The 26,758-nt window shown below is 34.6% G+C and overlaps 1 protein-coding gene across 2 annotated transcripts in view; it reads right to left on the bottom strand.

The window, feature by feature from the left end:
- Positions 1-26,758, bottom strand: part of LRRC1 (leucine rich repeat containing 1) — a 161,007-nt gene that overhangs the window by 15,949 nt on the left and 118,300 nt on the right. For both annotated transcript variants that reach the window (XM_074237216.1, XM_074237215.1), the window contains 6 exons: positions 26,310-26,373; positions 25,521-25,595; positions 22,153-22,297; positions 18,302-18,420; positions 14,182-14,265; positions 1,741-1,856 (listed from right to left, as the gene is read on the bottom strand). In XM_074237216.1, coding sequence (XP_074093317.1) covers positions 1,741-1,856; positions 14,182-14,265; positions 18,302-18,420; positions 22,153-22,297; positions 25,521-25,595; positions 26,310-26,373 — 603 coding nt within the window. The remainder of the gene's footprint in view (positions 1-1,740; positions 1,857-14,181; positions 14,266-18,301; positions 18,421-22,152; positions 22,298-25,520; positions 25,596-26,309; positions 26,374-26,758) is intronic.

The raw sequence follows: 26,758 nt of genomic DNA, 5'->3' as shown, positions 1-26,758 counted from the left end.
AGTTTTCATTCTGAACAGCAATTAACCATTTACATATCAATTTAGGTTTTAAATTTAAATTTAAAAAAAATCCTTTAATTCAGTCAACAATAATAAATTAAGCAACTCTCTAATGGATCAGGAAGCTGTGTTAAGAGTTGGAGATACAAAAAACTAGTATCTTATTGTCTTATCTTGCTATCTCTCATACTTTATGTTTCTTCCTTAAGGATATGATTTCTCTCTCATCACATTCAGTTTGGATCAATGTATACCATGGAAACAATGTAAAGACTAGCAAATTGCCTTCTGGGGGTGGGGGGAGGAGGAGGGAAGTAAGATTGGGGGAAAATTGTAAAACTCAAAATAAATAAAATCTTTATAATTCAAAAAAGAGAGAGAGAGAGAGTTGGAGATACCAAGAAAGTCAAATGTAGTTCCTGCTCTTAAAGAGCTCATATGTGGTGGGAGGTGAGAAAGGGGGTCAGGGACAATGTATGGTCTCATGAAAAGACAAGTTGAGAGTGGACATTCTAAGTTACTCTCATCTCTCCAAAGTCCTAGAAGGTAGGAGGACAGGAGGTATCAGTGTTTGGAGGTATGATGTAATGGGGAATGAAGCTAATAGACAAATTTAACCCTCTCATTTTATATGTAAGGAAATGGATTCCCTTAAAGATGAAATATTTTATTCAACAATGTATGGCTATTTAGTGACAAAACCAGTACCAGGACTCCTGATTTCTTGGCCACTGTTCTTTCTCCTCATACTGTCTCCTTCTCAGACACCATTTAAACATTTAAAAATATTTTTATTGTTATTTAATTTTGATTTTATATATGTGAATATAAAGATTAAATATATATTAAAGTTATTAAAATTGATGTTTTAATGGGTCCTACTCTCATCTTATACAGAGAATGAACATATATCTTTCTCTGCTGAATAAGAGCCAGTCTCTCCACTCATGTAGGGAAGCATGCCTTTGTATTTCCAGTGCTTAGCACAGTATGTCTTATTAATTAAGGAATAAAAACTTGCTGTTGTTGAATCATTTAGTCATGGTCAACTCTTCCTGACTCTGTTTGGAATTTTCTCAGTAAAGTCATGGATTGGTTTGCAATTTCTTTCTCCAGAATAAGGACTAGATCTATCATTTAAATAGGGAGAACTCGCAGATGTAAAAATTCTGTCAACTCAACAGAAGGTCAGCAATTTATACTTTTAGAGAGTTAAAGGTTATATTTGTTGCCCAGGATAATACTTCAGGCACACTGTGGAAGTTTAATAATGGTTGTTCCCTGATCAATGGATATGAAGACCTCACTATGGGTTCTCCATAAAAGCTGCCCTGTCCTATTTTCTACAAACATAGAAAGGAGTTAATAGTGAAGCCAAAGAAGTTGTATAAAGAGAATGAGATGAATAATGATAATTTTTAAACTAGAATAGCATTTCATCAATGTAGAGAATATATTATTAGAAAAGTTCCTCTGTTAATGTACCTGTTCTGAAAGAGTTGGCTGGGGGATATTGAGGACATGGACTATCTTTTGCCTTTTTTTAAAACCCTAGTGCTTAGCCTATATAGTATCTAGGCCATAGTAGATATATAATACATATTTATTATTTTATTGATAATTTACTATTCACTATACTATAGTCTTTGTACAAATGTGTACACACACACACACACACACACACACACACACACACACACACACAGCACTTTCAAAGAAACCAATCAAAAAATTGTTTACCTATTTCCAGCGACATCTAGGACATGAAGTTCACTTGCTTGTGAAAGTTCTGGTGGTATCCGGGTTAATCTGTTGTCACGCACAGAGAATACAGTGAGACTGCAACACCCACCGATCTAGAGTCGGGGAAAAAAAAGACTTTGTTTCCTCCTCTTTACTCTTGATAAATCTATTTTGCAAATGTTGTAAAGCATGTTCATAAAGTATAACAGGGTAGGACATGGGAACTGTGTCACAAAGAGCACTAGTCAGAGTTAATCTCACCCACCCAGTTTATAAGTTTAAATTGAATGATAAGAGCTTTCTAGCTCCCAGTTTCACAAATACCTTTTCAACACACTAACAATAAATTCAATAACCCCCAAACAGCAAGGGGAAATAATTAATAAAGATATTATTCTCTAATTTTAACTTCTTGTTTTTGTGAACTTTCCATTTCTTCCAAAGAACCAACCAAGGACCCAGGATTTTCAGTGGTTTGCTAAGTAAGCAATTGCTAAAGACTTTCTGATGAAGGCCATAAAAAGACTTTTTTTAAAAAACTAGACTGTCCATTATAGGAAATTCTACTTTCATGGTTAATGTAAAGATATGTGGGAATATAATAAATACTGATGAGAAAGCAAAAACATAAAAACATTATTAGAAGTGTCATAATATAGAAATGTCCACTAGAGGAGGATGATTACAACAGTTCTAATCATTCTCCCCAGTTCTTAATGTATAAACATTTACTTTCCTTATGCAGAAGACTCAACTACACCAAAGTAAATTTGGTAAAAATTTTAGTTATAAGCTATTGCTAAAAATATACAAAAGAAACACCTAAAACATAAGTAATATAATGTCCCTGGATTGTGTACAGTTTCAAAAATATACAAAAACTAAGTGATGACAATGTTGAAGGGGATGTGGAAAAACTGGCACACTAATACACTGTTGGTAGAACTATGAACTGATTCAAACATTTTAGAGAGCAATCTGGAATCTTGTCCAAAGGGTTATAATACTGTGAATACCCTTTGATCCAGCATATCATTATGTTTCCCAAGCAATCAGGGAAAAATTAAAGGAAGTATATGTTTTAAAACATTTATAGTGGTTTCTTTTGTAGTAGAAAAGAACCGAAAATTGAGGGGAATTGAGGGAAATTAGAGAATGGCAGATTAAGTTGTGATAAGATGGAATATGACTATGCTATAAGATATGATGAAGTAGATTTTGTAAAAAAAGGAGACTTGCAAGAAATAATGAAGAGTAAAGAAAACAGAACCAAGAGAACACTATATATACTAACAGCAATATTGTTCAAAGAATAACTGTGAGCCTGTAAGTTATTCTGAGTATTATAAATAATCAAATCAGCTACAAAGCATCTATAAAGGAAGATGTTATCTATCCATTTTCAGAAAATAACTGATATATGAATTATGAATTGAATAATTTCATATATCATATATCTATCCATATGTATTTATATCAAATGTTGACCTTCTTTAGTGAGGGACTGGGAAGGAAGGAGAGAGGGAAGAGGGGAAACAGCTTGGAACTGAAATGCTATAAATAAAAAAGTTGGGTGATTCAGTAAGGCAAAATAATTTGTATTTCCCTATAGGGTTAGGGAAACTGATGGAAAAATTATGATCCTAAACTCAACAGCTTACAGAACCTCAAAAAGAAAAAAAAACCCACCACATTTTTCCTGTGGTCTATATCCTGACTAGAAGCAATTACTAGGATAGGTTCATAAAGGAAACTATTGATGTCTCTCTGAGACATGGAAAAATCCAAAGGACTTCCTAAGTGAAAGGAAACAAAAGAAGTTTGTATTCTCTATTTTAAAAAAAAAAAAAAGCTTTTTTTTGCATTTTTCTATCAGAAACTCTTGTTTTTAACAGAAAAAAGGAGAGATATCAACTTTCTGCCATGATATAAGTCCTGTTAGCCACAAGATATTTTTATTCAGATAACATAGTATCTGGATTCTTTTCTTAAAGTTAAGCACAGCAAACTTAGAATATTCCAGTTTCACCACCACCACATCAGAATCAGCAAGTGTGTAAATTAAGATTTTTCCACATCAGAATCAGCAAGTGTGTAAATTAAGATTTTTCCACATCAGAATCAGCAAGTGTGTAAATTAAGATTTTTCCACATCAGAATCAGCAAGTGTGTAAATTAAGATTTTTCCAGTGATGTCAAATCACTACCAATGGGAATGTGGAAAAACACTGCCTCTGAAAGTTACAAGTCTTGGATTCAAATATCAACTTAGATAATTATGCCTCAATTTTCTTTGCTGTTAAATGAGAGAGTTGAATAAAATGATCGGAGGTCCCTTCTAGCTCTAAGGGAAGGGAACTGTTTCATGGCAGAGACTGTGTGCTAAGAGCTTTGCAAATAACATTTCATTTGATCCTCAAAACAAACCTGCAACCTAGGTACTATTTTTATTCTCATTTTATAGTTGAGAAACCTGAGGCAAACAGAAACTAACTGACTGCCGCAGGAGCACACGGCTAATAAGGCTGGATTTAAACTCATCTTTCTGATGCCAGACCCAGCCTTCTATATACATCTCTATCTATCTGCTCTAGAGTTATAACATCAGTGCTAACTAGATCAATTAGTATGATGAATTTAAAGTTTGCTGATTTCTTTCACCTTTCAATTTCCTATTAACCTATTTTTGTTCCTTTAAGCAAACCTCCAATATCAAGCTAAAAACCAAAAAATCAAAATTCCAAAGCTTTTAAAGTAAATATATATATATATACATGTATGTAAAAATACATACATATATACAGATATATATGAACGAATGGATACATGTACTAGCTAAATTTATCACCACTTAATAAATAAAAATTAATCTTAAAAATTTATAAATGTTTAATGAGGAGAAAATGTCACATAATGGAAAGAATATTCAATTTAGAGTTAGACAATATGTTGGGGGGGGTAGGTTTTTGCAAGGCATTGGAGTTAAGTGGTTTGCCCAAGGCCACACAGCTAGGTAATTATTAAGTGTCTGAAGCCAGATTTGAATTCAGGTACTCCTGACTCCAGGGCCAGTGATCTATCCACTGCACCACCTAGCCACCCCAAACAATGTGGTTTCGATTGCAATACTTTGCCTGTGTAACTTTGGTCAGGTTGTATTATCTCTCTGTCCTTTGATAATATAAAAACCTTTGAAATATAAGAAATAACAAGCATAAAAAGAGATAAGAATCAGGAAATAGCAAACAAATTAAATTTTAAAAATTAATATTAAACAACAAAACCGAAAGTTTGGAGGCCTGAAGAGAATGCTTACTGAATAAATTAATTTCAGAAGGGTGAATGTACAATTTAGTCTGTGAAATCCCTATCAAGAGTTCATTAAATATTTTTGGGAACTATGATGGATGAACCACACAGTATGCCTATCCAATAAGATAGACTCCCATATGTCTCAGTTATTATATGGAAACAAAGTCAGATCTTCTAGCCAATGAGTTTTTTTTTTCACTACCACCATCATTATCACCACCAACACTACCATCATCATCCCAATCAAACTGATATTGATTAGTCTTGACCATTAAAAGCATCTCTTTCTACTTCTCTCCATTATAGGCAATATACCTTCACTCTGAAGGAGGTCAAAAGCAGTACCTCTAGAATGGAACAGAGCCTCTAGGAGGGAACTCGTTTGCCCTGCCCTTCCATTGCATGAAGTAGGACTGCTTTCTCAGGGCCTCTCTGGCAGTGGAGCCAAAACATCCTCAGAACCACAGTCTTCAGGAAGGGCTTTAAACCAAAAACAGATCAGGCCAAACTTTGCAATAGAGTTTCCTCCATACCAGGGTTCCAAGTGCATCATAAGATCTTAAATATGAAAATGACTTGAATCCAACTAATTTTGCTTTGAACATATGGGGGTAAATGGATCCTGAATCCACCTTTTTGAAGGAGCATTGGTTAATCTTGTTTTTACTAACATCTGAGTCAGAATACCTTAATCTCTAGTACCTCAGAAACTCTCCACTGTGTGGCTCTTACCTATCTGATCTTGAAAGAATTTTTTACTTACAAGCAGCAGTCTAATTAGACAAACTACTAGCATAACCAGGACCCAGGACTTTTCTGCTTTAATTTTTTATATAATTTTTCTTGTTCTTTTGTCTTCAGTTCTCCAAAGTATATGAGAGCCTTTGGCATCAATCCCAATATTACTCTTATCTGGTCAGCACCTAAGTTCAAATCTAGTTCTGTTCTCTGGATCCTTGCCCACTATTTCAGGAAGACCTTTACCACACTTTATTTCACTTTTTATTCCTTCTTTCACCAGACCCCTTACCTCTTGGATAGAGACCATGACTTGAAGGTTTTAGCCTTTTCATTTCTGTGTCCCTGAGAGATAATATTCTTATTTAGTTTACTATTTTAGAAAGGTTTAAACATGTTCACTCTTATTTCCAAACCAATTTCTCACTCTTTTGGTGAGATGGGAAGAGGTCAGGAAAGGTTAGAGGTAGCTTCACAGTTAAGTCTTCAAATGGGAAAAGGGTTATGGCAGGCAGAAATGAGAAGAAATACATTCTAGGCATAGAGAATACTCAAATAATTTGATTGGAACAGACTATGTCAAGAATATGTCATATTGCTGTATTGTCACTGTTATTTCTTATATTTCTATCTTTTCCCTACAGCTAGAAGGTTCCTTGAAGTTTGGGCTTTTTTTTTTGGTTTGTTTTTTGTGGGGGTTTTTTTTAAACTCAGTTTCTTGGAGTATCTACAGGTGCTAAATAAATATTTATAGACAGAAAATGCTACCCATTAAGAAGTCTACTTTTTTAGTTGCCTTACTGGAAATGTTTCTGGTTCTTGGAATGAATACTGGATGTATTTGTTATTTGGCTATTTTTTGACATGACAATAATGGCTCTGAATTTTGCACTTGGCATGTACTTTTTTATTTTGAGAAAAAAAGAGGGCACAATATCAATTAAAGCATCTTTTTAATATGATATGTTTATGTTCTGAACTTCCTTAACATTTTCCATTTCCTTTCCCACCCGAAATTCACACCCATTAGACATTGTCCAGGGGCGGATGGCATTTGTATTGAGAGAAACTGGTCTATGTTGTGTACTGTCAAAGCAGCCATGTGACCTTTTGATCTCTTAATTGTTACCGGGTTTCTGTACCCCACCACTGCTTTTATTAGTTCGTGCCAGCAAAAAAGCACATGTTGTTGTGAAGTATTCATGGGACATACCTTAGTCATACTTTCAAAGTCACATTCCATCCCCAAGAAACTCTACCTGCCTCACAAACATTCACAGGCACACATACATACAAATATACAAATTAAAAAAACCCTCTGCTTTTTTCTCTTCAAGGGAAAAAAGCTTTCCAAAGCAAATCACTTCATGGGAGTCAAAACTTACCTAATTCTTTTTAGTAATTGTGTAAATAAACTAAGACCCAACTAAACTTACTTGTTAATAGTGAGAAGAAAAAAAATGCCTAGTCTTTATAAGGTATTTGATTCACGGCAAAAGTCATCTAGATGAATGAAATTCATTACTAGCTTTTCCTCTTACAATTCTTTCCACCCTACACTTAAAAATATCCACAAATTAAATTAGGGCCCTGTAATGGATGAAAAAGGACTTTTGTTGCAATAACATCAAAAAATGGTATTAGGTTACACATTTATATTGACTCCATATTTATTCTCCACATTTCATGAGACTTTTAAAATCTGAATAAGTTATTACAAAGGAGTGTGAAGTTTCCATATGTTTTGACCTTTTAATTATATTTTGAATTAGTCTGAACTGTAGGTTCTGGAAATCAATCTGAATTACACTGTTTGCAAATAAACAAAGACAGTTTAACTGTAGAGAAAGAACAGACCCTGGAGCCTAAAAATATTTGGGTTCAAATCCTGCCTCTCCTAGTATTGGCTATGTGACCTCCGGATGCTTAATTTGCTCCCAGACAAATCTCTAATGAGCACTAAAACAGATGCTTGGTGGGATTGAGGGGATTAGAGGTTTGAAGTCACATCACTATCCTCCCATCCCCAGGAAAAAAAAAGGAATAAATACAGCAAGACAAATCTTATAAAAAATAAAATATCTAAAGAAGGTTAAAACAAGAATAAAGCAAAATATTTTTAGACACTACTACATTTACTAAGCTGAGCCAGATCCTGGTCATACAAAGATGAATAAGCATTATCATACAAAAATGAAGGGGTATCTGAGGATAATGGATAGGAATTCTTCCTGATTTCTAGCAGAAGGGGGGGGGGGGGGGTGTTAGGGCTGCTTTTTTTTAAGAAGTCATTTTTTTTTTGACGGCAATCAAGAAAGGAGGAGAAATGAGTCCAAAAGACTGGAAGTTACAATGAAGATGGAAAGTGGAGACAGAGAGAGGTGGAAAGTCAGAGTATGATACTGAATGAAACAATCCTTGTCCCCATGGAGGTTATATTCTATTTTGAGGTTTAGTTCAGATGTCAGCTCTTGTGTGAAGCTTTCTCTAAAGTGCTCCACCCCCAAATTACTTTATATTTACTTGTCTCTCTCTTCCCCCAAGAGTGTGAGATCCATGAAAACAAAGTCAAAATAGGTTTTTTTCTCTCTTGCTCAGCCTCCAGTTTATCTGCAAATTAGTAGACACTTAATAAATGATTGTTGACTGTTATAAAAATTCAAGAACCTGAGGCTACTAGCTAGTTTTGTCACTCCCTGCCTATGTGATCTAGGAAAGATCATTTAATCTTTTTTGAATCTTTTCCCATCTGTTAAATCAGAGGCCAGGACTACATGAACTGTCAGATCCTTGCCAGCTTTAAAATGGGAATTCAGAGCTATGGATTTTAAAGATAGAAAAGTTTCACATTTTGTTTGACCTGATATAACAGAATAAAAGTCAATTTAGATTTGATATAGGGAAGAAATTCCTAAAAATGAAGGTCAAACAATAGAGGAATGGTCTATTTTAGGAGGTGGTGGGTGGCCTCTCCCTGAAGGTCTTCAAATAAAGGTATGTCAAGGTGGTGATTCTTGCAGAGATTGGAGAACCCAGAGGTTCTTTCTAACTTCAAGGTTCTGTATCTCTACCCTCAACAATCCATGGGCACTGTCGTTGGAGTTGGTCAAAGGGAGAGTAGGGGGTCAATAAGCAGATTCATGGGATGGACAAAGAACCAAAAGGCAGATGTCAGTAGGAACAATGAATCTCGAAGTTACTGAGGATGGAATGAACAATGTCATCAGAGAATATGGGGGGAAGTGTGGTTAAGTAGTTAGGAAAGGAAGAGATTTATGCTAAGTGATAGCAGCAAAATCCAAAGGAGGCAGAGAAAACTGAGGATTTCTCCCCCCTGGCTCTCTGGGATAGAGAAAAGGAACTGGTCAGTTCTGGAATGAATGATAAAAGAAATATATTTTCATCTGGGGAAAGTTGAATTTCAATAAGGGCTAGGATTTACAGAAAGAAAACAAGAGAAAGAGAAGATGAAAAGGAGTTAACAAAAAAGTATGAATTGAAAGAGTGAGAGGATTCAAAGGGTAGAGTAGAAGATTAAGGAAGATTGGGAAATGGAAGTCACTAACATACATCAAGGATCAGCCCTTGGGCAAATAAAGTATTTAAAAATTCTTAACTCATTCTACAAAGTTTGCAGACCCCAGAGAGGAAAGGGTTCCCTTACTATCCTGGACCCAAATCAATATCTTTGCTATGCAGAAGACTAATTACAGTACACAGAAAATCAGCTTTTGATCATCTTGAAAGTCTTTCATCTACAGCAGTTAGAGTGCTCTTAGAAAGCCCTACTTTATTATTAACAAACTTCTTTTCAGTTTTCAGATTCTTCTTCTTTATTCATTTAGTCAAAAAGAATCTAAAATCTTATAATTTGGTAAATATAGGTGGAACAAAATAAAATGGAGAGGGGCAATTCCTGCCTCCAAGGTGTTTACATAATGTAATTTTTTTTTTTTTAGATTTTTCAAGGCAATGGGGTTAAGTGGCTTGCCCAAGGCCACACAGCTAGGTAATTATTAAGTGTCTGAGGTGGGATTTGAACTCAGGTACTCCTGACTCCAAGGCCAGTGCTCTATCCACTGCCACCTAGCCGCCCCTCCCACTTCAATTTACAAAGAAGAAATTAGCACAGAGTAGTTAAAGTGAATTTCATTTTGAATTAAGTGAAGGACTAAGAGGTGAGGCAGGAATCCAACAATTGACTATATACCATTACTATCCAGATTGTTTTCTGGCCACAGAAGTTAAATTAGTTTATTGAATTGCACTCTTAAAATATTTAACTGATAAATTTAACAATATATACAAACATAATCTAAAATAAACTTGTGATAAGAGACCTTCAGGATCAAGTTAAAACCTTCCACTTTAGGGATGAGAAAGCTGAGTTTCCAAGATGGGAAGAGACTTGCACAAGCTTAACCAGCAGTAAGTAGCAAAGGCAGGGTCTGAACCAATTTTCTGACTAAATCCATCACTCCTTCTGCTATCCCAGGCTGTTTGCCCTGCATTTCCAGTTATTATTCCAATCATGTGGCTTCCCATGCCTTTCCTGCTCTATCTTCTTCATTCTTAGAGGGTGCTAATTGATGATGTCACCTTCTTTCAAAGCATCTCTATTTATGTAAGAGATTGAGAACTATATATGGGAACAGATGATGTGACTGGGAGGGAAAAAAAACCAAGCAAGGTTAGTATAGTAAAGAAAGTAAATAAAATCTTTCCATCAAAGAGGCAGAATGGCACTGACAAATGGCTATTAAGTGCAAGTCAGATGATTCATCAGTGGTGTTTTCTTGTTCACAGAATTCTGAATCACTTGGGAATGTTTCATTCATAGAAAAAAGCATTCTTGTGAGAGTGAAAAATCTGAATATATCCAACACAGGGAAAGTCAAGTTGGGTTAAGGGCCATGCAGCCATGAGCAAAGTTCAAAATTACAACAGAAATTTCCAGTGGTGACAAAGAGGGACACAGCAAAGCATCCAGCTGGGGTGAAATAATCATGCATTCAAATCATAGAATGAAAGCTATTAGTGAGACCATAAGCTGAACAATACTTACAGGGTTACCTGACTTTTAAAAATTTCCAAGCAGCTAACAATTAAGAAAACAAGAGACATTCATTTGAATGACAAATTTTCTGCCAATACAAATATTGCCACAAACATATAAAAAACATTATCTTGAAGCAGACGGTACATATATTTCTCCTCCCTTTTTTTTTTTAAGAATAACTCACAAGAAAGAGCTGGAAACCATGTCAAAATGACAACAAACAATGCTATCTTTCAAAACAAACCAAAAGGGGGGGGGGAGACTCAAAAAACTGCACATTTCTATCAATCCCACTTAAACTGTGCAAGTAGAAAGGGTCTGCATTTCAGCACATCCCTCCACCCTCAGAGTGTCAATCAACTTCTTGTAATGGAAAGTGCTCATTTTCAGAAAACAACACAGAATCTAACAATAGCAGAACTTGATTAGATGGTATCTAGCTTGAAGGCAGAGCTAGCACACAGGGAGCCACAAAAGCAGAAGGGCTACACACAGACATTCCAAGGCAACCACTCTCACATCCCAGAAAGGTTCAGGGTAGAAAGCAAGACAGCCATAGCAGTGACCACTATGACGCAAAGAGGGCCAGAATGCTCTTTGTGGCTTGGCTGCTCCAGCTCAACCTTTGGGGTCAAGAGCTCAAAGTCTTCTTATGGGATTGCTAAGCCGTTATAACACAGACTTATAGACAGATATTCAGCACATTTTCCCCTTCATTTATCAAGTGTTTGCATAAATGGATGCAGAAAGTTTCATTTTTTAAAAAATCCAAAAAATTCAATGTTGTTAAAGGAGAAGAGGAGAAAAAACACAAGAGGGAAAATACAGAAAAGGGACAGGATATGAAAATGAAAATTCTTTAGAGTCTGGAAATCACCCCAACAATTAGAAATGGAAATTGCCCTAGTATATTTAAGATTAAACACAGTGCTATAATCAGAACATTTTAAGGATATTTACCAAAAAATTATAAGACAATGAGGACAAAAAATATTTGCTCATTATGTAATACACTTATATGCACTGGTCACTGAGCTAAGTACTTCAAAATTGGACACCTACATTCAGAAAGCAGAGAGCCATATGCATCATAAAAATAGGTAAAGAAGAAAGAATTCAAAATAGGTTGAATTGTTGTTTAATTATTTTTTGGTTGAATCTGACTCTTTATGACCTATTTGAGGGTTTTCTTGGCAAAAATATTGGAGCAGTTTCCCATTTCCTTCTCCAGTTTATTTTACAATTTAGGCAAATGGGGTTATGTGAATTGCCCAGGGTCACAGAGTTAGAAAATTTGAATTCAGGTTTTCTGACTCTACGGAAGGAGTTCTATCCACTGAGCCATTTACCTGCCCAAAATTAAATTGCCAAGGCAATTTAATAAAACTAATTTTCACAGAATCACATATTTAGAGCTAAAGGGATCCTAGAAACCACCCAGTAAACCTCTTTATTTTATAGACTAAGCTATGTGATATGTCCAAAGTCACACAGAGTATAATTTCATTTACAAAGTCATCCTCCCCTGCTAAAATAAAAGAAGAAACATATAAAAACTAAAAAATTCATTGAGGAACCCTAGCATGTGCTCAGCAGGAGCTCCAGGTCCAGCAAGGTGGCCTGCAGTCCAATGAATGGATGTTTTAGAATAACCTGAACCAAAAGGGAGGAAGGAAAGCATCTAGGAAATTTGAGGACAACCTACCTTGGAAAAGAAGAAAAGGGAGGCTGTATAACTGAGAGCCACTTTAGCTTGATCAAAAGTTAGAAATTATGAAAGCAAGGCACCTTTACTTGAACTATCTACTAAAAGCACATAGATCTTGATCTGGATCAATCTACAGTAAGTCAAACTTCTCAATATTTGAGGTGAAGAAAGAGAAACAACACTTGAAATAATGGAAAATTTAGATTTAAATGTTAAATATTAAATATTTAAATATTTAAATTAAATTAAATATTAAAAATTTTAGAGAAAGAAAATATATTAAATCTAAGGTGACAAATAATGACTCAAAGTCTATTTCTCTAACCACTGGTCCACCTAGCTGCCCCTAGCTCCATATTACTCCTCTCTAAATACAAGTTCTCACCACACTTTCACACCCACCAAATCTACTTAATCAGTCTTCCTCCCACCCCCATTCCCCGCCACACACACACACATACATACCTCACCAGGACCTTCAAAGACTCAAATTCTTCCCACATCAGTCTTCCCTCACTACTCTGGGATTCTTCCCTAGTCTAAGCCTCAGAACCAGTAAATTAGACGTTTATGTCACAAGCATACCAGACTCCTTGGAACTATGCAAAATACAATTTCCTAGTCCCAGATAGTTTCTGCTTTATCAATCCTTGATTCTGGAACACAGACAACTACTAACCTGTTATTAGTGCCTGCTCTTCTCCCTTATCCTTGCACTTTTAGGTTTATTCCCTCCTTTATCTCATCCCCTCTTTAGCTAATGCTTCCAAATGTTTCTCTATACTCCCTATGCCTCATATAGATTCTAGATTCATTTTTTCAATAGTCTAAAGGAAAGCTCTGCTTGGATATTTCACCATCACTCCAAACTTACTAGGTAAAAATTCCATCTCACAATTTTCTTCCCTAAAATGGATCCTTTACCCATTTCTATCGATGAAAACAGTGTACTCTCTGTCTTGAAACTTTAGAGTCGATTTCAGTTCTTTCTAAAAGTTTTTTTTCACTTCTCCAACCAACCACTCAATCCACAAACTTATTTAGCATAAATTTAAGCATTTATTAAGTCAAACACTATGCTTATGAACAAAAATAAAATTGTTCAAGTCCTTGAGGAATTTATATCCAGGATTTCATAATTTTAAACCTCACTGACATCTCAGCTTCAATCCTGCTGATACCAGATTATTAACAATCATTCAATGTTATTCCTGTGCTCCAAGACCTAGAATGGCTCCACAATCTCTATCATGTTTATAATACTAAATTCTATATTCAAAACTTTATAATAGCTGTCCACACTCATTACCCATTTGTCCTGAACACAAACCTTTCTGTTAGTATAATACCATTACTAGTTCTCATTCACTGATTAAAGTACACAATTAAAAAATAATTTATAGGGGAAGCTAGGTGGTGAAGTGGATAGAGCTCGAGCCCTGAAGTCAGGAGTACCTGAGTTCAAATCCAACCTCAGACACTTAATAATTACCTAGCTGTGTGGCCTTGGGCAAGCCACTTAACCCCATTGCCTTGCAAAAAAAAATAATAATAAATATATGTCAAAACTCTGAATGTTTACCCTTTTCAAAAATATCAATATCTTTGTAAACATACATACCTCTTTTGGTAAAGACACTAATTTGTTTCTGTCTGCATTCAGGTTGCTCAACTTCTTTAGTTTTCCAATGCTTTTGGGCAATGTCTGTTTTAATAACAACAAAAAATTACTGTTAAGAAAATATGCTTTATTTATTACCTATGCCAAAGGAGTTTTAAAAGGTTCTCAAGGATTATTTTTCAAGAGAAAGCAATAATTATTCTTTAACTGGTGACCTTAATATAATTATTTTTGTGATTATTAATATATTACAAGTTATATTATTATCATGCTAGCTCTTATATTACATGGGTCTTTGCAAGGGGCATGGGTTTAAATAAGCTAAGTTTTGAAATTAGGAGGTTACTGACCTTAACAAAATTCTCATTTCTGATAACAGAAAATAATGATAATAATAACAATAACAATACTCAATACAGCCTAATTTTAAAACTTACAAATATTATTGCATTGTTCTCATAACATCTTTGTAATTATTATTATTATTATCCATCCCCATTTTTCAGATGAGAAAACTGAGGTTGACAGTGTTTAAGTGACTTGTTCAAGAACACATACTAGTGTCTGAAGCCAGATGATGATGATGATGACAATAATGATAGCTAGTATTTATGTACTGCTCATTATGTAATACACTTATATGTGCTGGTCACTGAGCTAAGTACTTCCTAATTTTTATTTTAACTTTATTATATAATTATTGTCTCACTTGATTCCCACTTTACAGATGAAGAAACTGAAACAAAAAAGATTAAGTGGCTTGCCAGGTCACACAGCTAGTATCTTAGTCAAGATTTGAATTCAAATTGGTCTAAATCTAGACTCAGCAGCCTATCTGCTGTGCTACCTGTCTGATAGGAAAATACCCAAATGAAAAAAGAGATGGTACTAATCTCCAACAGGACACACAACCATAGCTTTCTGGGACTAGGATTAAAAATTTTAGAGCTGGGAAGGGTCATAGAAACCACCAACTCCAGCCTCCAAAGTCCAGATATGCCTAGGTAGTCAAATTATGCACCTAGAGCCTTTGGCTCTAAATCCTCAAGTTCTTTCCACCATGTTATGCTGCTATCCTATTTGTAACAGAAGGATAGAAATTATTCTGGGAGGCATATAGCTGGGGTTGCCATTTGGAATACTGATCTGACTTGGGCAGAGAAAGTCATAGGAAGGAGAGAAAAGAACTAAGTATAATAGTAGAAAAAGGAATAGAAGGATGTTGAATTGGCTATCTGCAGTTTTTACAATAATTTAAACCTTGCTTAGTCTTAACCAGAACTTTTTCATCTAAATTGAATATCCAGCAAAGAAATTGGTAAATTTCAACATACATGGAAAAGGCTCACAATCTAAGCTATGATTTAAAATGCTACCAATTGACTGCTGTCCTCCAACACATGTGCTTCAGCACGTTTACCCCTAAATTTGCTACTCCTGTTTGGATACAACCTACAACTTTTTTTGTACCTGTCTCACACACCTTAAATAGCATCTTCATGAAATCTATAGATTCTGAGCTTAGTGTTCCAAAGTCATCTAGTTCACTCTTATCATTTTATAGTAATTAGGCCCTGTCCAAATGTTCATATGGACAATTTGTGCCTGATTATGGTTAAGCTTTCTGAGCTCATATTGATTTGATCAACCACAATTGAATACACTGTACCTTGATTCCACCATAGTGCTGTCATTATGATCTTCTTTGAGAACAAAAGACTACAACAACCAACTAATCAATCAATTAGGCCCAGAGGATTTAAATGGATTGTCCAAATTCATATAGGCAGTGGTGAAACCAGGATTTGAACCAAATTCCTCTGTCTCTAAAATAGGTGTTAATTCCTCTGGTACCACATATGGCATAGAGGAAAGAATGAAAAAAGGTAGGAAGGAAAAGAAGGAAAAGGAAGAGGAAAAGAAAGAAAAGGAAAGGTGAAAAGAGAAGAAGAAAAGGAATAGAGAAGAAAAAAGAGAGAGTAGGAGAACTGGAGAATATATAAGAAGGAAGATAAAAATAGGAAATAAATAAAAGAAACAAATAAATGGCAAATCATTTATTAAATAAAAAACTAAAATTTTCTTTTAAAGGTATATTATAACATGAAAAGATAAAGGAAGATGGAAAAAGAAGAGAAAACAGAACAGAAAAGAAGAGAAAGAAGACAGAGGAATAACATACTCAGGAGCCTTCTAAAAGACAAGTAAAAAAGGATGAAGGGGTTATATTATTATCGAAGTATAAATAGTAATTGTTATTATAGGGTCTCAGGACTTTGAGATATATTTAAAGCATAAGGGGAGCTACAGGCATATTTATCTATGCTAATTCTAGAATTAAAAAAGAAATAGACTGGAGGTGAGAAGAAAGCCAAGGTCATTTAGTAAGAGACATTGTAGATGTTTAGCACTTTACTCCTACCAATCTCAGTTTCATCACTGTTTTTCTATTTGGATTACAGGTATTTTGGAGGAGTGGAAAGAATACTGGACTTAAGAGTCTGAAAGATCTGAATTCAAACCCTGTGTTTCAGTTCTTCATCAGTTAAAATAAGGGAGTTGGACCAGATGGCTTAGATGGTCTCTCTTCCAATTCTAAATCTATATTTTTATGTCCCCAGAGACAGGGAAAAGTAGCAGTATCCAATGTGACTAACCCTTTCAATTACATGTTTTCATGGTCATAGAGCTACATGGTACTAAAAGCTGTTAATGTTAATATCAGCTCATCAAAACATCTGATTAATGGGGTCTTACCTGCAAGGGCAAGTCTTTCATCTGCTGACAAATCAAGTTACTTCTAAACTTTCACAATCTGGAACATTCCATGCTCATACCCTTTAGTGGAACTAATGATGGACAAAACTCTTAGGTTAGAGACTAAAGAGCTCCAGGTCCCAAAGGGCATCACAAACTAGAACTGAAGCTCACTAAACACAACACAGTAGGGAAATCTGACTTAAGGTATACTGTTTGCATCATCAACCATTCAACAAGCATTTCTTAACTTCTTACAGTATGTCAGACACTCTGCAAAGCCCTAGGGATTAAAAAAGGGGGAAAAAAAACACAAGCCAGTTCTTGACTTCAAGGAACCTACTTTCTAATGGGACATATATATGTGTGTATATATGAAGAGGTACACACAAGATAAATCAGAATAGATGTAAAGTAATAATCCTATAGCAACTGAGGGATGAGAATGGGAGAAACGCTAGACTAGGAAGTCAAGAGTGTTGAAGTAGGAGTCACAAGGATCTACTTCAAATTACTCTACCACTAAAATCACTATATAACCTTGGACAAGGTCTTTCCCCTCATTAAGCCTAAGTTTTCTCATCAATAAAATGGAGGATTTAGATTAGATGATTTTTAAAGTCTTTCCTACTTTAAAAATTTACAATTCTCTGGTGACTGCCAAGTGACCAATTTAATGTCATTTTTTAAAAAAAAATGTGAGTACATTTATTTTTTTCTATACTACATGAATGTAACTCATAAAGTGGCATATAGGAAAATTACTCCTAAATGTGGCATTCAAAGACAAAATCATTATTCCAAATGTCACTAATAAAGACCAACTGAGAATAACTTAAATTTATGAATAGACTTTCATTACTGTTATAAAAAGGATAAAAATATTATTACTTAAAAGAAAGTGCTTTGACCAATAAAGATAATATGAAATGAGTATTTTCTAAGTCATATAAAGCAATAAGTACTACAAAACAATTTGCTGGAAAACACTGTTACAATATCACCTTTAAATGAATTAGTATAATGGACAAATCTTTTCTTTAGGAGCAGATGTGTCCAACCCACAATCCATTCATATGACATTATTATATTTTATTATTATGGGTAATTATTATTATGGGTAATTTATTATTATAGGTAATATGAGTTAAATTTTATTCATAAATATCAAATTCTATATTCAGCTCTTAACACGTTTTTAGTGGACAATGTGGCCCAAAAGTAAAAAAGGTCATTTCAGCCCAACACCAACTGTATGGAGTCTTCTTATCAAGATTTCACTAAATAACCAAGTCTGTGGACTGGCCTCCCTCCCTCCCTAACTGTAAGCAACAACACTGTTGAGTAATATGAACTCACTCACCAGAAGCTGATTTTCAGTGAGGACAAGCTCTGTGAGGCTTTCACATTCTCCAATTGCTTCCGTTAGCTGCACGAGTCTATTCTGATCAGCCTTTAAGATAGACAGTTTCTTTAACTTTCCTATAAGAATATAATTTTAAAATGAATGGAAACATCAGATGAAACATCAGATGGAGAGGAAATCTGTTAAAGTACAGAATATCCCAAAAGTTTCATGTCTCAAAATTTAAAACTTCGGTAACATTTTAGGACACTTGAAGAGCTGACCTTGGTGTTAAGGAAGACCAGGATCCAAAGTCTTCCTCTGACACATAGTGGTTAAAACTGTAAGATACTGAAGAGTTGCCACACTAAGTGACATTGATGGAGGATGTTTCCATACCAGAAGTTCATTACTTTTCCATCCCTTACTGTCCCTCCCCTCCAAGCACAGATGAAAGGGGGAAGGGGAGAAGCTTCAGTTCATTGCTCTTTGAGCAAACATTCAATGTTTTATTCATACTAGGAACAGGAGAGGGGCTATTTTAATATTAGTTCATTCAGCTTCTTAAATTATGAAAAGATTTTATTTACCAAATGATTCAATAATATATTTTAAATGGATTCTTGAACACAAGATGAAAATAGCATGTTAGCTACAAAGCAATCATTCCAAAATGTAGAAACTGGTACATCCTTGCTCCTTATCTCTCCCACTTAAAATCTTGCACATCTTTCAGGGCATAACTCAGAGGCTACCTCCTCCAGGGGGGTTTCCATTATTCTTCCCTAGTTAATAAGTCTCTCCCTCTTGAAATTATTTCGTATTACTTTGCATTTGCTTAAGAGTGCACACATTATTTCCTCCCAGGAGAAAGTAATCTGCCTGAGGGAGGATAATATTTTGTTTTTGTATCTCCAGGGTCTATCACAGTGTCTTATTTATTAATAGATGTTTGTTTAATTTAACTTTGAAAGGAATAGACCATGCCTTTCTTATCTTTATATTTTTGTATCACTATGTTAAGTACCAGGGAAAATATTTTATATATATATATATATATATATATATATTAGATAAAACAATCACATTGAACAAATGAATGAAAGACAGGTAGGAACATGTAAAGATTTTCTATCTTCATCAAAGGCAATATGATCAAAATTTCCAAATTATCCTTGGTATTTCAATCTCTCCCATATCTCACATCCATTATACAGTATGACCCAAAAGTCTTTGAGCATTAAAATGTATGTTGACATTTTTTGCTTCAATCCCTTTTTGTCCACTTTGTACCAGAGTCACCTTAGTTCACAGGCTACGATCACAAAGGTAGTCATTGATAGAGACACAATTTGATTATTATTATGAGAGCCCTGTTTAAGCCTTAAGATACTATAAAAGTGATCAGCTCTTAATAACTATAAATCAAGTCTGGGAAAATAATGAAGTTGCCCTTTATTATATACTGAGACCAGTCAGCATTAATGAGCCCTTTCCAAAGCAAAGTTAGAATACAACCCCTATCTTAAAGATGAAATAATCACCCTTGGGGAAAAAGAGCATCAGTCTCATCTTGTGCACCACTGTCACAGAGAGTGGAGGAAAGTGCTTTGTTTTCAAAGAGTTCCACTGGATCCATGTGCAAGCCTGTGCAATCATTAATTCGGTAGTGATATTCCCAAAGGCTTGTCACCCTCCCTGTGTGACAGCACATCACCATTAACTGTACAATGCACCCTTCCTGCCTAACTTAGGAATTTACTTCAGAATTTTAAAAATCTTTTTTGGAAAAGGGAGGAGAGGTCCAAATTGGTGATTTAGTTTGCCCAGAGAGAACCCAGATGACTACTTCTCAGAAAGGGGAACCTATTGTGTTAGAGAGTTGCCGAGGGCACCAAGTAAATCACTTATAAGTGATTTTCCCAGTATGTGACAGAAGTGGGCATCATGAAATCCAAGTCTTCCCCACTCTAAGGTCAACTTTTACTCACTCACCTACACTGCCTATCATCTATTAGATGAGTTTACTTAATCCTTGATGAATAATGCATCATTTGTTTATAATTTTTCCCCCTTTTGGCCAATTTTCAAAGCAGTGACTAAAGTCTCATAAATTTTATTTACCTGACACTGCTCCATGTCACACTCTGTGCTTTTCAGTCCTCTGTCATACATACAAAGGCCAGAGCTGAAATTTTATTATTAGAGGATATCACAAATTCAAGAAGGGAGGTAGACATAAATATTTGTGTAATAGTTTCCTACAACTCTTTTCAGGTATTTAAATTTGGTAATATTACATAATTAAAATTCATGGTTTCTCAATTTTTCAAAATATTTTGTTGATATATGCTAGAACCACATGGGGTATTAGTTAAAAGAGCTCTAGCCCCAGAATTAGACAATAATATCCTAGCTCTGCCCTTTCCTAACTAAGCAACTTTGAGCTAACCATTTAACCAAGTGTCTCCCTGTGTATGATGAAGATGACAATGTTTTCTACTATCTTCTTTAAAAGTTCATGAAAAAATTACTTTATATATAATAATATAAATGTGATCCATTACTATTATTCCTCCTTATTTAATATATTTATTTCATTTAATATATTTAAAAATAAAGTGTTACCTTATGGTAGAAAGATCTGGGTTTTAAGTCTTTCCTTAGACACTGAACAAATCTGTTAATCAATATCAGTCTCAGTTTCTTCTTTTGTTACAAAGGGAGTGACAACAATCATCATTTATCAAGTGATCTAATGAGACACTCTAAGTGTTCTGTATATCTAAAAGTCAGTTATGAGGATGATGATGATAATCATGAAGTCTTTATTCATAACCCGAGGCAAATTACTTAACCCTGTTTGCCTCAATTCCTCATCTGTAAAATGAACTGGAGAAGGAAATGGAAAACTACTCTAGTATTTCTGCCAAGAAAATCCCAAATAGGGTCACAAAGTGTCAGATATAACTGAAACGGATAGCAATAATTTATTCATGAGGCGATAATTTGGCTTTTTTTCAAAGTACCAGAAATTGTTGAAAGAAAATTCTACTTCCACAAATTATCAATCTTTGCAAAAGGTCAAACACAAAGAAATTTTTTCATGAATATGTAGAATGGATAACTGTGTAAAATATATAAAGTAGTAGGGAATGGGAGAATGGAGAAAGAGAAAAGAATAAGCTATTTACAGAAGGCATCTGATTTAAGCTTTCAAGAAAGTTAGGGATTCTAAGAAGCACAGGTGAGGCAACAGTGCACCTTCCTAGCATGAAGGAAGATGATATGAATAATCTGAAAGGTAGACCACATCAAGACTGTGAAAGGCTTTAAATGCCAAACCCAAGAGTTTTGTAGCATTTGGGAGTCATTGAAGTTTCTTGAGTGAGGAAATAGGAGGGTCAACTGTTTATCATTCCTCAAATCTTATAAAACAGCTTGTTATCAGTTTTCCATTTGGTATTAGTTATCACTATCTTATCCATCAAAGAATGGTAAACCTTTAAAATGTTCAATGGATCTTATAAGGGATGGCACTCAGGGAAGGGGAACAGAATGAAGAGTGGAAAGTTAGAAAGGGACAAGTAGACAGTGTAAATATCAAGAGAGCAAAAAAATTTTCTAAAATTAAAAAAATGTTTGTTGAGTAAATAAATCAATAGCATAGATGTGCATACCTCCTACATAAGTAACCTGAAAAGGAACTCAATAAGAAATTAATCCTGTCTCTAATCCTCTCTCTCTCTCTCTCTCTCTCTCTCTCTCTCTGTCTCTGTCACACACACACACACACACACACACACACACAATGTATATAGTACATTTCAGAACAAGTAGCTTAGTTCCCAGGTGGGTTTCATATTTACCTATACCATCAGGAAGAAAGTCCAACAAATTCTGAGAAATGACTAAATCTGTTAGGGAAGCTAGGCCGCTGATCTCGTCAGGAAGTCTTTCCAACTTGTTTTCCGAGACATCTAAGCACAACAGGTTTTTCAAGTTTCCTATTTCCTACATTAATGACACAGAAAAAGAAAATCCTGTTCAAACATGCAAGGATTGTTTGCACTGGAATGTACTGAAACAGCCTCACACCATTAAATTCCCAAAGGAAGAGTTAGAATGACATATTTCCTAAATTTTGAAACTCACTTAAAGCTAACAACTGAATTGAAGCCATAGACACATTTTCATGAAAAAAGACTAAAACTAAGACTCTAAAATTATACAATCTTCTAGAAATAATTAGGATTCTAGGATTTTGAAGAGAAAGTCCCTTGAAAATTATCTAGGCGAACCGCCTTTATTTTACAGATGATGAAATGGAAGCTCAGAACAAGGAAGACTTACCAAGGATATACAGAGAAAGTATTTGAAACTCACTTCTCTGGCACTAGAATCAATACTCTTCCCACTATACTATGCTGCTCTCTTATTTGGCCATCCTCCTATACAAAATAAGATATTGTCATCACTATTTTTACAGATGATTTGAATTTTAATGATTTGTTCAAGATCACACAAGCAACTCTACTTCAATAAGTCATATTTGAATGGATTATTCTCTAAGATGATACATGTATTTAATACAGTGATAACAAACTCATCTCTGGTAAAATTATGCTTAGGTCAATTATCTTCTGACATAAGTGCACTCAAATCTACAGACTTCTAGCTGAAAGCTATTCTGTAGAAAACTGGAGAAAACACTTCAAGAAATCATAAAATATTTACCTTTCAGTTTAAAAACTAGAACTGGGGTGGCTCAGTGGATTCTAGGCCTGGAGTCAAAAAGATCCAAGTTCAAATCTTATGTCACACTAGCAAGTGTGACCCTGGACAAATCATTTAACTCTGTCTCCATTTCCTTATCTGGAAAAGGAGATGAAGAAGGAAGTGGCAAACCCCTCCAGCATCTTTGCCAAGGAAATCTCAAATGAGGTCATGGAACCTTATTTATCAACTTCTTTCCTTGTAATTTTTAAATCAAGATTACAAGAATTTAGATTTAATGAACCATTCTGGTAGTGTAGATTTTGGAGAAGTAGGAATTTACTGTACATGCATACTTGTAAACATAAGTATAGCTTGTTATAAATTAAGTCAAATGATTGTAAAGCTCATAAACAAAATTTCTATTATGAGGAGTATATATTTACATGTGTACATATATAAAGATATATTTTTAGGTTTCCCCACCCTTCAGCTGGTGTTCTTTAATTCTCAAGATTTCCACTTCTCCCTCCTCTCTGTCCCCCAAAATAACTACCACTCCCAGTTTTCTCCACCCTGGAATTTCCCAGTAATTTTCTATCCAGTTCCAAATACAAATTAATTGTTCAACCCATATCAGCTAATGATTACCTTTCATTTCACTATCCTAGAAACTTTTGATCCCACCAATTCAGAAATTCAATAGAGGCTTATTAACCCAGAAAAGGACCATGTTATGGTAACCATTGAGAGAGAGGTGACATTTACTCCTATGGATTCATGTGATTTATAAAGGATGATGGAAAAACAAAACTACACATGTACTCATAATATCACTCAAGGGGTTTTTCTTTGTTAAGTTAAAAGGGACAGAGAAAGTTTGCCTTGCACATAGTAGATAGATTCATAAATGTTCACTGACATAAATGTTACTCCCAAAGACATGATTAAAAATATTCATTACAATCAGATCAATACAATTAAACAAATCAATCTATAGAGACAATTCAGCCATATTGCTTTTTTTGAAAAGTGAAAATATGTTGCAATATAACCGATATATTAGGAAATATTTTGAGCACAACTTGAATGTTGAGTATGTTTATATGTATGTTTCTTCCTTAAGAAACACTGAGAAAACACAGGAAACATTATCACTACACAATAACTCACAAGTTGCAACTCTTCAAAAGCTTACTTCCATAAAGTAAAATGCATTATTTATATAGTATGTCTTCTTATGCAGTAGGAATTGTGGTAAACTTACCCAGTCCCTACATTCTATCATGGCTCAGGTCTCCAACCTTGAAGTTGTAACCCATTAAGTCTTGACCTTCTAGCTTGTTGGACAAGTGTGAATTGGGGCACAGGTTAAGCATCATTTAAAACAGAGGATGTTGCTACCATTGTATAGGAGCATTTATGTATGTATTTGTTATCCATTTAACATGTATAAAACTGTGCTATAATTTTTAATAGATTCCTATCTCTTTTTTTTAATGCATCAGTGATGAAGCACAGTGCTCCTACTTTCGTTTTATTCCATAAGTGTAGTGGTGTTTATCACTCAGTTGTACAAATCTTTAATATCAATCATCTACGTAGAATTATTAAACTAAAAACTGGTTTTAGTATGTAGTAAAAAACAGAACTCAGAGATAGGAAAAAAAGAGAAGGAAATAAAGGACAATAAAGAGTAGAAATCAACCCTGGAATAGTATGAGCAAAAACTATGGCAAATTCATAAAAAGAGACATTTTTTAAAAGTTGTCTCTGGTCACCATATGGAAGAGTCGGCTTATTATGGCTACATAAAATAGCTATTATACTTTGAGATCTGTTTGAGACCCAACTTTATTCAGAACATGGCTTTTATATTTAGTAATAACAAAAGAAAAACACCTACCACATGTCAACAAATCAACTTGCAATACTTAAGAGAAACATGTAAGTATAGTTTTTTTACATTCCTTTTACATCTGTTATTGTTGGAGTCTTAAGAGAAGTAAGTAGTTTAAATGACTCCAAAGCTTTTGGCACCCTCTAAAGTGTTACAGAAATATATTCCAACATAAGACACATCTCAGAATTCACCCAGAAATCTATTGAGTTCAAAGTAGGCTAGGTTAATATAGATAACAGGTTTTCCCAAATATCAGGAAACTCTCTCAAGCCAATAAGCATTTATTAATCATACTATGTACTAGTTGTTGTGTGTTAAAATCGGCCCCTTCCCACTAACTTATTTCTCTCCTGCTCCCCCCAACGTCCTTGCTCTTCTAAGATTTCACAGTCTATTGAAAGGAATGATTGAGAATTTTAATTTTCTTATTAAAAAACCATAATAAACAGCATATAAAAAAATCTTCATTCAAATGTATTTAATTATTCCTCCTCAGTTTAGCAAATTCCTCTTTTTAGTTACAAACTGAATTTGTGTTTTGTTTTATATTGATATATAACAATATTTTGATTATATTGATATAAAATTTGATTATATTGATATAAAATTATAATCTACCTGAGGTAAATCACACAGCTGATTTCCATCCAACCAGAGATCCTCGAGATGTAAGAGTGCTCCAATTGTTTCTGGCTAAAACAGTCAAAATAAAGTTATGGTCAAGAGGAAAAACAGAAGTTTATAATTGTCATCAATTCTAGTATTACAAAATGTATTTGGTGTATCTTTAATAAGAAAAAATCACGGGGTAGCAAGAAGGTTCAGTAGATAGAGCACTGGTCCAAGAGTCAGGAGGACCTGAGTTCAAGTGTGACCTCAGACACTTAAAACTTACTTTAGTGTGTAACCACGGGCAAGTCACTTAACCCCATTGCCTTGCAAAAAACCTCCAAAAAAAATAAATAAATAAATCCTATGGTAAAGAGTAATTTACCAAAAGATAAAATGGAAGCAGATATATTTCATAATTAGATTTGTTCTGAAATAGTGATTTCCATGGATTTGCTTGAAAAATCCTGAGATTCTATCATCAGTATGTCCTCAGGAGGATACAATGCTCATTCTATTTCATGCTCAATCATCAGTACTCCTCTGCCTTCACAAAACTTTAAGGTACCACTTCCTTCCTTCTCTTTTCTATTTTAAAATTCCAGTTCCCTTGCCTATCCATTGTTATTAACTCATCTAAACTACTTTACCCAGCTGGTTTGCTAGTGGCATCTTACCATCTTTATTCAAAAGCCCTGAATGACTTTGGTCCTAGCTCACCCATGTGACATTTAATAGGGATGAATATTTTATTTGTGTTTGTTTTTGTGTTTGTGTTTCCTTCCAACAGAGGCTTACCAAATTAAAGATTTCATTGTTTCCTAAATCAAGTTCCTTTAGTCTCTGTAGCTGGGTGAGAGATCTGTGAGGGAAATAGAGCCAAAAGAAGAAGCAATATCAATTGGATTAGAGATCAAGAACAAAAGCACTTTCCATGCTTATGCTAGTTCTGAAAGACCAAAAACAGAATTGAAATGTGAAGGCTACAGTCTTTGGGTTATTTTCCAAATATACATAACCTTTTAGGACAAGACACTGCTTTCCACAAAGTCATTCACTGTGAGATGGCATTTAAGATGGGAGCATTTGCAGGAATGAGACCACCAAAATACTCCAGTGTTGCCATAGAAAGGTAGCTTAATAATTCAGCATCCATTAGCTTATTGTAATTCATTAGGTAAAAGCAAGGAATATATAAAATTATCACATCTGGCAAAGGGCTATCTTTACATGGAAAAAAAATTCAA

Source organism: Macrotis lagotis, chromosome 5 (assembly GCF_037893015.1).
Source record: "Macrotis lagotis isolate mMagLag1 chromosome 5, bilby.v1.9.chrom.fasta, whole genome shotgun sequence".
NCBI lineage: Eukaryota > Metazoa > Chordata > Mammalia > Peramelemorphia > Peramelidae > Macrotis > Macrotis lagotis.
This window is presented reverse-complemented; position numbering and strand designations above follow the sequence as displayed.